At 44.3% G+C, this 12,534-nt stretch overlaps 1 protein-coding gene across 1 annotated transcript in view; it reads right to left on the bottom strand.

Moving 5' to 3' along the window:
• LOC144783893 (extracellular calcium-sensing receptor-like) overlaps positions 1-12,518 on the bottom strand; it is a 149,992-nt gene extending 137,474 nt beyond the window's left edge. Inside the window, exon 1 of the mRNA XM_078662635.1 lies at positions 12,319-12,518. Within this exon, the coding sequence (XP_078518761.1) occupies positions 12,319-12,518 (200 nt within the window). The remainder of the gene's footprint in view (positions 1-12,318) is intronic.
• Between the last annotated feature and the right edge of the window lie 16 nt (positions 12,519-12,534).

The following is a 12,534-nucleotide window of genomic DNA, read 5'->3' as shown; positions in this document are numbered from 1 at the left end:
ACTTCGGGGAGAGGGCAATGTATTTGTTTGTTCAGGATTGTCTAAATTAGGGCTGTTTGTATTGGCAAACATAAGCATTCTTGGGCCCTTTTTTCAAAATTCTCCTCTCCCATTTTCATTTTGATTTATTTGGAACTTATTAAATTTGTCTCTTTTTAACCGCATGCGTGCGGGCGGAATTCCGCTCGTACGCTGAGATTTTTTAAATCGCACTTTACGTGACAAGCTGGGCTCGTCATCAGCGTGCGAGGAGGCTACGCCATGACGAGCCCAGCTCGTCATCAGCGTCGAAGGGGTTAAAAAAGAATTGTGAACCTCTCTCCTTTGTTTGCTTTTGTCTTATAAATCAATGGTCCTAAAGGTACACCATCATCTACTATTACAATTTCTATTCCCTCATTTTCCCTCACTACAAGATTGTGTAAAATATTTCCTGCATATCGTCCTCCTGCAGGATACGTTTAGACCATCTTATGATCTTTGATAATCCCTCATTGCATGGCCCAGGTTCTTCGAATATAGGAGCATCTTAGCAGCTAGATTTTTCTTTTGCTTTTCTCTTATTTTCATTAGATTCGCTAGAATTCAGATCCTATACCTATTGTAAAACTGATATCTGTATAGTGGGTTATATCATTCACTAGTTCTGACAGAATCATAATAGATTCAATCATCTTTCTAATTAATGTCACCAATAAGGCACCCTCCACTACATCAGCGCCCAAAGCTGGAATAGATGTGCTCGATCGATTCCCTCATGTACTCCTCACACCATTAGATGTTTTTGGTTCATCTGAAAAGGGGGTTCCATTCCCTAGAATAGAGTCAGTCATGAGAGGTAAGGAAAATCTTTTTTACCTTGCGAGTATAATTTTATCTAGCCCTAGTTTTTTATTGGAACTGTTTTTGTTTTTGGGAGAGGTGTTTGAATCAGCACCTTTTTCCAATTCACCCAATAACATTGAACAAAGAGTTACACAATTACGGTACCTCACTCTAAAGAGTTTCAAAATGGAGTTATCACATATTCGGGGGTTGATTCCGATGGCATTCAGAGGAGTTCCAAATGGGAATCGGAAGAAGCAAATCCTATTCGGAGCATATGTTTCTGACCGAATCGTCCCCTGTTCCGAATGACCAAGTACAATGTGAGGAAGCCGTCTGTGCCGACCGAATCGGATTCAAACCCAACTCAGTCAGTCTGACTCGTTCAAAGCAGATTTGTTCTGCTCAATGGGGCCGGCTTTCCGAATGAGTGAGTACGGTGCCTGATTCTGACAGCCGTACCGACTCGGTTTTAATGAGATTTACCGGCTGTGGGAATCGAACTTCGGGGGTCGTAGTACTCACTCACTCACTCACTCATACAGCCACTCACGCAACCAATCACTCACTCATACAGCCAGTCACTCACCCATACAGCTACTTACATAGCCACACATACACCCATACAGCTACTGACACACCCACTTATTAACCTACACAGCCACTCACAAACACACTCACTCACCCATACAGCCCTTGAGCACATCCGTTCACTCACCCATATAGCCATTCACACAGATACTTTTCCTCCAATATAGCCACCACATACCAACTCATTTAACCAAATACCCATATGGCCCATTATACTATATACACTTGATATATATATTATAAACTTAACAGCATATTCCAAACTTTACTCACGGCACAGCTATTTCTAAGCCTGGGCGGAGTTCCGCTATGTGGTAGTCCACAAAGCGCAAAAAAAAAACAGCTGCGCTAGGCGGAGCTCTTTAAGAGGCAGAGACTCTTTAGATAAATGCTGTTTGCATTGATTTTCAGTGCCAGGTGCTTGTCCAATCATCGCAAGAGGCACCATGAACAGCACAAGCGGGCAATGCTTCCTTTCTGCCACATCAGTAGATTTTTACTCAAGCAGCAGCTTTCTCAATGCAAACAGATGGTTTCTCATCGAGAGCGATCACGAGCGTACGTGACCACTCGCAATGAGAAATCTGACCGCCCACTTTGAGACATCTCGCTGGGAGGTTGATGAAGATGTTGATGAAGGCGAGTGAGGGAAAAAACTATGAACTTTGAAGAAGCATAAGAGCCCTACACCTTTTCTTATATAAATCTTGATTGCCATGTAACTTTACTGAAAACTTGTAAAGACATTGATTGATAATCCTCTGCACAGGAGAAACAAGCCTGCCACACAAAGTATTTTTTTAATAAAACTCTATCTTGCACAATTGTCTATGTTTACATTTCAATATTCAAATCTCTGTAAAATAATTGACTTTTCCAAAATATTTAATGAACGTATTTTAGTGTATCAGGTTTAAAAGACAAAACACATGGAAAAAATATGTAATTACGCATTTTGGTTTTCATGCAGCCTTGATCACAAACACAGAAGCAACATGTTGTTCTCGTTATTCACCACTCGAAAGTGACATCATCATAGACAATGAAAACTTTCTTACTGTTTCTTATCTTGTCTATATACACATTAGAAACAGCTCATTGTCCTATCACATATTCTAAATAGGCCTGGGCGGTGAACTTCTCTCCGTTCGCGGAGTTTGCGGAGTTTTCTGCAATCTGCACTCCACGGAGCTCGCAGAGTGCAGAAACTCCGCTTTGCGATGTGCTGCGGAGTTTTTTCCCCGCTCACGATTGCGAGCGCTAAGTTACCGATCGCGAACAGTAAGTTCGCAAGCGCAAGCTGCCGCTCGGGTAGAATTTCTACCCGAGTGACAGCAATACCAACACAAACTGCAGTTCGCACTGCACTCTGCCACTCGCGGAACTTCGTGGCGTTTTTTGTAACTTCTCAGACTTTGGCGTAGCAAAACTCCATGACCTACGCTCAGGCTAAATTCTATACTGCTTACTTAACCAACTCATCATGATTAAACCACATTTTATTCTTACATCAATGTAAAATATATATGAACCATAGCGTAAAAAATTATTTTACCTCAAAAGTAAAATAATTATTCTTTTTACATAATTCCTTAATTAAAAATCCTTATATAAAAATCTTTTAAATACAGCCCAAGTCGGCAACACATAAAGGCCCAGATGTACAACCATTGGCTATTACGACTCGCAAATTGTGAAAAATTGCAAAAGTCAATATACAACAGTATCAGAGACACTGTTGGTGATTCTCAATGGGGTCGCAAATTGCATGCCTCATCAATATTCATGAGGCACACGCAATGTGCAAAGCCATTGAGAATAGCTGGCCCTCTCAGGTATGGTGGCCTGCTGGGTTCAACTGACCTCCATGTGTGGGACTGCTTTTAAATAACGCAGTTTTCTTTTTAAATGCAGCCTGTTTTCCTTAAAGAAAACGAGATGCATTTAAAAACAAAAATGAAACGTTTTAGTTTCATTTTTTAAGGGCAGGTAGTGGTCCCTGGGACTACTGCCTTCCCCATAAAATATTTTCCTCTACATTTGCAAAGAGAAAGGGGACCCCTTCCCATTTGTGATTTCATTACCACCCTCTTGAAGAGAGCGGTAAATTGGGAGTGTTTTGCGACCGCAATTGCGGTCGCAAAACATTCTTATATAGGGTCGCAAGTCGCAATTAGGAAGGGATGCCCTTGGATCGCCCCTTCTTAATGGCGAGTCACAAATCCTATTTCAAATAAATTGCGACTTGCTAAGTAGGGTTTGTACATGGCCCTGTAGGTTTTTGCATGCACAAACGGGTGGCAAACCCGTATACGCATGCAAAAATGAGTTGTACATCTGGCCCAAAATGCGTAACATTTTCCTTGTTAACTATTTTGGCACTTACAATTGTGGTCCCCCCTCTTTTGAAAAACACAATGAAGCCCAAATGGGCAGGCTTTGCAAGCTCCTAGTATTATTATACACTACCGGTAAGATGTTGACTGTTGTAAGAAAATGGGCCACTTAGCTGTGTGGCCTGCACAAGAAATGGGTCCACATTTGTTATCCAATGGGATTCAAACACCCCACTGTAACGCTTGCCAGTCTCTGGGTAGCGAAGCGGAGCAGTCCAAGGCCTACTCAAGGGAGGTGATGTGGGCTAGTAATAATTATTCGAGGGCATACAATACTAACTCTCAATAAATGATTTTCCAGTCAGTGCCTTTTCTTTTGAAAAAGGAAAAGTACATTACGACACACCATAGTCAGTACTACGCAGGATTTGTGTACTCATAGTAACGTTTATCATGGAAAAACACAATTAAAAATGTAGCCCCTAGAGACCATCACACTTTGAACACTATAGCTCGTAATTACGTACTATTGCTCCTAGTGGGTGTTGCACAACATGAAAACCCATGCCGAACACCTTCAGGCCACAGAGACTGCAGCCATAGCATCTAGAGGTCACTGCTCTGATAGCTAAAGAACACATGCTCCAACCTGGGGAGTGCTTAAAAATGCCTGGCAAACTCCTGGGTGTTCTTTTGGAGTCCCATCCATTTTAGGGTGGGGGGGTCTGGAAATCATTTTGGGGGAGGCTGTGCTTCTCCTGCAGCTCTCACTGCACTTTGCCAGTCTGTTAGTGGTGATCTCGCAATAATGAGACCACCACAATTTCCAAAACTATGAGATTCAATACAAAGTAGGCAAGCCCCACAGAAATTATGGGGTGGTCCTCTGAGCTTTGTGCACATTAAATAAGCTCCTCTTTTGCACTAGCCCTTTATTGAGGGACAGCGCAGGGAACCCACCCCTGGCTGTCCCCCGCAAGCTACCCGCAGAAGCAGCAAGCAGCACTACTGAGTGCTGCTGTGGGAGCGGCAGTTCACTTCTACCCCGCCCACTCTGACAAGTAGGGAGCTGCACTTATGGCGGCCTACCACTCACCTCAGTCACGGGGAGCAGTGTGGGCAAGCCACATAGCAGTATGCTCCCCATTTCTCTTCTTCTCTGGCCCAGGGATGGGTCCCTTCCTGCACTCATGGGGGGAAATATGTTGGCACTCCACCATGGTCTCTGCAGCTCGGCACTTGAAGAAGCACAATAGCGCATCCCCACTTCAATCGGCATTCGGAATTCAGGAGTTGTGGTCCCAGGCCCCCAGATGATTAAAATGTCCTAGGGGCCGGGGTCCCCAGAGCGCTTGGATGATGGGAAGGGGGCCCCATGCATGTCCCCTCCTATCTTGATAAACAGGCCTCGATTCCGGTGGCAACCCCCATGCCCCGGCCCACCCTGGGGATCTAGAAAGGCTCTGCCAATGAAGCTCCAAGCTCAACCCATTTGCAGTCGCATATCTTGGGACCCATTGGGACGTTTTACTTGGTTCTGTTCTCAGTTTGCTCCTGGTGGCGAACTCAAGCCACCTGGAGCACTTTCTTTAGGCCTCCTGGACTTAAAGGTGGCAAACTTCACAGGGATCTAGTTTATCTGGCTCCTTGCACCAGCTTTTCACTTTGTTTTTCCCTTGGGCATCTCTCCTACTTGGTGTCGAAGCCTAGTCTTTCCTCCAACTAGTCATCAGAAGATGTGAGGGGACTAGTTTCACTGGTCCTGGGAAGAGTCCAACTGGCCCTAGGGTCAATTAGAATCAGACTCCTTAGTCCAGATCTCCATCAGGGTGTTCTTCCTTCCAATTGTCCATGGTGGCGCCTCTATTTCAAATAACCAGAAGATAAGAACACCTAAGAAAGAGTGCACTCCCCTGCTCAGCTCTTTTAAGTCAAGGTTGGAGGTTTCAGCAGGGATGCACCTATAGCCTATCCTGGGGTGCCACATCACCTCTCTGCCCCTGTTCAAACCTTCCTGCACAGCCTGCTGTGATATTTAAAAATTGAGTCATTCAGGAGTCAATTGTTTAGTGGACTTGGGCAGGCCCATTCCCTGACACAGTGTGACAGCTGGCTAATTGATGCAGTGCATTCAGCCACACACCCTTCCTTTTCAGGAGCTGACTTAAGCACTTTTAATTGCTGGCTTTGTGTGGGAGGACTTTGTTCCTGCTGCTGGAGAGAAATGTGATTAACTTGGCACAGCAGGGTGACAAAAAGCCTGGGCTCTGATCCAGAGCTAAGCCAGAGAAATATGATATTCCTTAATGTCCCAGAAGTTGTAAAGATATGTCCTTTGACTTTGCAGAATTAATCTTTTTTAATATGTTAAGATCTAAACGGTGTCTGTAGGCCAAGGGGAAGCAAAGCTGCACTTTAAGGCAGCAATCTCCATATTGGTATAATGGAGTGTCACTGCAGACAAGATAGCAAACCACATTGATATTCCCTATGAGTGCACCCTAACATTATAAGGCTTCCACCATGGCAATACCTAATCCTGCAGATTCCCCTCTGTGCCTAACCAAATGCCTCTTATACTTGCTGCGTTGCAGGTGCCTTATCTGAAAAGGTGGACACTGGCGGTAACCACATGCATTCCATTCACCATGAGTTTACTGTGGCTGAGCCCCAGGTTATGTGGCCTGCTGGGGTCAGCAGATCACCATGTCTGTGACTGCTTTTTCAATGAAGCAGTTTTTTGTAATGCATCCCGTTTTCCTTAAAGGAACACGGGATGCATTTAAAAAAGAAAAACCTAACTTTTCAGTTTCATTTTTTAAGGGCAAGCAGTGGTTCCTGGGATCACTGCCTGCTCTTAAAAAATATTTGCACATCCATTCACAAAGGAGAAGAGGTCCCCAGGGGACCCCTTCCCGTTTGTGAGTGACTTAGAACGCTTTTAAAAAGGGTGGTAAACTGCAAGTCTTTTGCAACTGCAAATGCGGTCGCAAAACAATCCTACATAAGTGTGAGACTCGCTATTAGGAAGGGACGCCCTTGGCACGCCCCTTCCTAATAGCGAGTCTCAAACCATATTTTGCGAGTCGCTAATAGGTTTGTGACTCGCAAAATATGGCTTATACATGGGGCTGACCTTTTTTGCGGTCGCAAATGGAACAAATTCCCGTTTGCGACCGCAAAAAAGAGTCGTACATCTGCCCCCAACAGTCTGACTTAGACCAAAGGTGTAACTTTACACATTTTCAGTATACACAAAGGTAAGTTACTACTAGTAACTTCACTACTAGTAAAGTTACTACTTGTAAAACTGCTAGTACTAAAGTTACTAGTAATACATTTCCTAGTTGTAACTTACCTTTGTGAATAGCAAAAAGTAGTAGACTTCGGCTTAAGTTCCAGGATGCTTGTTTCTGGTCCAGGGAGGACCTGGCCTGGCAGTTAGGCTGGACTGTTCCCACGAGGAGCAGGGTAAAGACTGATTTGCATATGGCTGGGTGAAAACCGGGATGTCATAGTGAACAAAATAGCAATGGATTCAACCCAGATCACTTGACTGGGGGTGAGTGGTTGAAAATGTTCAGCACTCCGTCCATCATCTTGTTGTTTTTGCTTTTTCCGCCCTAAGTGTCCAAGGGTATGCCCAGATGTGGGTGCCTTGCTAGCTGTGCCACTGGATTCAAGCTAGCTTGGCTTTTGATGGGGTGATTTCCTGAAACCGGTCCCAGTGGCTTGCTTCCAGTCCAGGGAGTACACAGCCTGTCTGTTCCAGCTAAACTATTCCCATGAGGAGCAGGGTCAAGACTGATTTGCATATGACTGGCTACAAACTGGAGTGGCATAGTGAGCAAAAGAATGATGGATTAAACCCAGATCTCTTGCCTGGGAGTGGAAAAGTGTCAGCACTCTGTCCATTATCTTGTTGTTTTGCTATTTTTGCCCTAAGTGGCCAAAGGTATTCCCAGACGTGGTTCTTTCCTCGCTGTGCCACTGGATTCAAACTAGCCTGGCTAATGATGGGTGATACCTCCAAAACAGTCCCATGATTGTTTCCGTTCCAGCTAGAACCTGGCCTGGCAGTTCTGGCTGGACTGTTTCCATGAGGAGCAGGGTCAAGACAGATTTACATATGGCTGGGTCTAAACTGGGATGGCATAGTGAGCAAAAGACTGATGGATTAAACCTAGAACTCCTAACTGGGGGTGAGTGGTTGAAACACTTCAAGATTCCGTCCAACATCGTGTCCATCATCTTGGGTTTGCTATGTTCGTCCCAAGTGGCGAGAGTATGCCCGTATGTGGGCCCCTTGATTGCTGTGACACTGGATTCAAGCTAATCTAGCTGATGAAGAGAAATATATTTTCAAAAGTTCATAATCTATTACTGAGATCACGAGAAATTAATCTGTAGCCAGAAATAATCTATTTGCCCATAAATAATATGTTACAATAAACTACGTGCACAGCAAGCAAAAGCTTCTGCCAAGGATCAGGCTGCCCCTGTTCTTTAGAGTGATAAACACTTGAATAAATGCACAATTATGGAAACAGTTGAAATAATGTAATTTTGAGGTCTGGCTTAGAGGTAATCAAATATCATCCTAAAAAAATACATATGTACGTACATACTTTTTCACTCCATGCCCACAACAGCAACATCATGCAGCATGGAGCAATGTTAATGTTAATGTTAGTGAAACTTTTAAAGCGCGCGAATACCCTGAGGTGTCTTGGCGCTGGACCAGAGTAATACCTAAAGACAACGAAGGCAAAAGAAATGCGCCTAGTTTAAGAATAGCCAGGCTTTTAATTGTTTTCTCAAGGAAGAGAGGGAGTTCAGCCCTCTCAAAGATGCAGGGAGAGCATTCCAAAGTGTTGCTGCACAATAGGTCGTGCTCCAACCTCCCCAGCTAGCAGTGCGAATCTTGGGAACCAGCATTAATCTGGCATTTGTCGACCTTAACTGCCTGCCTGGGTGGTACCATAAGAAAAGATGTTTCAAAGGTACCTGTCCCGCCCCATTCAAGGATTTATGGGCAAGGCAGAGTGCCTTAAATTTAGAGCGTTGCACCACAGGCAACCAGTGGAGATTCCGTATCTCTTCTTTAATCGATTGATACTTGGGGATTTTCAGTAGAAGTCTGGCTGCAGCGTTCTGCACCATCTGGAGCTTCTTTAGATGTTTAGCAATGGATCAGCCATTGGTCCTCTTGCTCTAAAATGAAATGCACTTCAGTTCAATGAGTTCTGGCCAATACTTTACTATCACATTGTTTTCTTCTTTCAATTCTGTATCCCTTTTTAGTTTGTATAGTCATCCTTTTGCAAATAAACTATATCTTTGGATTACTGTAATTCAAAGCCAACAGTACCATTTCTACGTGTCAATGAGAATTATATTTTTCTCTGAAATGCATTAAACAAGAATACCTGCCTTCTCTACAGACTGCTATTAAGCATCCATACTGTTCCATTAAAATTAAATGCAATGGTTATTTTTGTTTATTTTTTCTTAAATGTAAAACATTTATTTCAAGTTTATGGCTGTCATGTTTTCGTGGCAGCATGGACTTTCTATCTTTTTAAACTGTTTCTCACATACTGTTGCAGTAATAAAAACAGGTTTTGCCTCAGCTTGCCAATAGACAAGATATTGGATTTGCAAATGCTTATTTATGAATGAGCCAGCACATGATGATCTACCCTGTCTGTTCAAATCCACACAAGAATTATGTTCAAGAAAATAAAATAAAACAGAGTTGATATTATTTGCCGGAGTTTTACTACCCTATGTTGTTGTAAATCGAATATAGATTCGACTGCTTCTCAGATATTTAAGGGTGTAGTCATATGCATTATAGTGCTACTATTAGGATGCTTACTGTGACAGCCAGCCTGGCATGCCCATATACTCAGGCCAGTTTTTTTTAATTCTAACCCATTGAAAATCACATTTGAGAAGAAAGCTTACACACTGCATCCAGTGTGTGGGCACTAATCACATGCTGATTTCCACACACACATGGGGGATACAAAACCACTGTCACAATTCAAGTTTACATATTCCTGGTGCATAAAGTACTTCTGCCATTCTACATTGTAGCAACCCATTCCCACCCTGATGCCCCCCAGTAATGGGCTTGTTGCATTGTTGGCACAGAGCACTCTGGCACACACCCATCGACCACTTCCCTATGAGTATGCCATCAACTTTCTTTTGTCAGACAGACAGCTCTGGTCCACCACCCTCACGGAGGCACTACATCTCTAGAGATTGCCTCACCCTATCTCCCAAAACTTCTGCACCCAGCACCCAAGGCATCTCTTCCTTGGTCTGTACTACTGATACAACACACTTTCCTTATTCGTACAGGGTGCATCTTTTGAAAAGTGTGCCCTGCGTATACAAGCAGAGTGCACCATGTTAGAATGAATGCGCTGTCCCCAGGGCAGCCATAAACTCGAGCAACACCAAGGTAGCGCATTAAAGTGAAGTTTGGAGCAGCTGCTTAAAAGCTGCTCAGTGCTTTGCTGTGCAGGTGGCAACCCGCCTGCACTTTTAAGGGGAATGAGAGATCCCCTTTCAGGTGGGTGCAGTGAGTGACTGCCCCCCCCTCCAGCAGGGGATGTCTGAGGGGTCCATTGCACCCTCTTTCACCCACCCAGAAGTTTGCCTTTCAGGAGGTATACTTTTTTGTGGTGCACTTTCAGTGCGTCTCTTAGAGGCATGTTTGCCTCTGCACCCACGTTGGTAGTATGGTCTAGTGGCAGAGGCAAAGTGATTTCCACATTTGTGTGGGACCATGCCCCCATGTAAATGAGAGAACCCCGTCTCATGATAGTGCTGATGCAACATGTGCACCAGCACTATCTGTATTACATAAGGGGACGCAAAAGCATCTGCAGCCCCTTCTGTAATACCATTTTGCCACGGAGGTGCTGAAAGCGGGTGTTTACGCCTGTAGCACCCCCGGGGCACAATGTATAATACAGGCTCTGGAGCGCAGCTGCCAATCGTCTTGTTGTATCATACAATGCCATGTCCAGTACTCACATCTAGTTATTTCAAGGTAATCCGCTTGTCAACCACGAATGGAATGCTTCCACCTACAGAGCAGCAAAATCTGAAGCTGCTCCCCCCAATTAAAGGGACAAAAGAGGACAGCTAATAGAGCTTTTTGCATGATGACACCTGTCATAACATCATACGACAAATTTACAATTTTGTGAATCACCTTCCTATTACAATTTATGCTTCTTATACAAAAACTGAAAACTTGGGACATCCTGTTTTATTGCAGGAGCATTTCTCTTACCTCACATCAGTGCCTGATTTGTAGAAAACTAAGTGCCAATGCCCAAAGCTTTGCTCAGAAGCCTATGCTAAATACCAAGGATTTGCAGGCTGTAATCCAGCTCATGCTTCTTTAATTCTCTACAATCAATCAAAGCCGTTTGTAGAGCTTGCAGCTGCCTCCAACCTAGGCGTTCCTGTGCTTAAAGCAGACTGAAGATCTGACTTGACCATTGCTATCTATACTTGATCAAAGAGCCAGGTTTTTAAATCCCTTCTGAAACCGAATTTAGACTCTGCCATATGCAGATGGAGAGGCAGGGTGTTCCAAAGCTTAGCCGTCAGGACTGGACGGACCTCCCACCATGTCGAGCCTTCGGAAATCTTGGCAAACGCAGAAGTCTCAAATGATTAGATGTCAAGTCTCTCACCTGCTGGTACTGTCTGATCCTGTTTCTAAGGTATAGTGGCCCTTTGCCCCTAAAGACACTCGCTGTCCCTTTACCTCACTCTTACATGTTTCTAATTTCTGTCTTTGTCACTTTTTTTGTCTTTGTCATTCTCCTTCTTTCCCCTTTGTGCATTTTCCTCTCCTGCTCTTGGGAAATGTTCAATGTGGAAAATAACGGTCAGTCCTTAAAAATGAGTGTCCGTAGGACCTACCAGCCACCACAAGCTCAAATTAAGCACTACCTGCCATGGGAACATGTGCTGCAAATTCCAGCTGCCTGCTTGATTAAAACAATAAAGTCAGTCTCAGAGTGGGAACATCAATCAGCATTCAAGAATAGCATTGCCCCATGTTTATGTCCCTGAGCAAAGAGACACAGTGCACTGTTTGAATTCAGGGCAACATGTAATACATTTTAACCCCTCCCCTGCAGGGCTAATTCCCCTGCTGTGCTGGGCGGCGCGCAGCGCCCCGGTGCACATGACGAGCTCGGCTCGTCATGCAGCACGGTGGTGCTGCGCTCATGACCATGCCAGTTCCAATGGAATGCCCAGCACAGTAGGGGAATTATCCCCGCGTGGGCGCAGCGCAACGGTCATGACGAGCTCAGCTCGTCATGATCACAGCACGACCGTGCCTCATGACGAGCTAAGCTCGTCATGAGCAAGCAACGGGTTAAACTCACATTACCCAATAATAACTCAATCCATAGGACTATATTTCACTCAAGCTGTGCCAGATAAGCACTATGCCACATAAACACTGTAAATGGATTCATTTTATTAATGTAAAAAAGTATGATAACAAAGGAAATCTAATTACCTTTCACAACGCCTGGGAGAAGGGGGCTCTGTGAACATAGACTTGATGGAAGGATAAATGGTTTCTTCGCGGACAGAAGACACAATGCCAAATACCACATCCCCTTCCTTGGAATACGTCTCCACGTTTGGTAGTGAGAGTTCACAAGGGAGTGGTCGACCATCAGATGAAACAGTGGACGCAGTTGCCCACAAGACCATAATAATTATCAAGTAT

The sequence above is a fragment of the Lissotriton helveticus genome, chromosome 10 (genome assembly GCF_964261635.1).
Source record: "Lissotriton helveticus chromosome 10, aLisHel1.1, whole genome shotgun sequence".
NCBI lineage: Eukaryota > Metazoa > Chordata > Amphibia > Caudata > Salamandridae > Lissotriton > Lissotriton helveticus.
The sequence above is the reverse complement of the archived record's forward strand: the minus strand, read 5'-3'. Positions and strand labels throughout refer to the sequence as shown.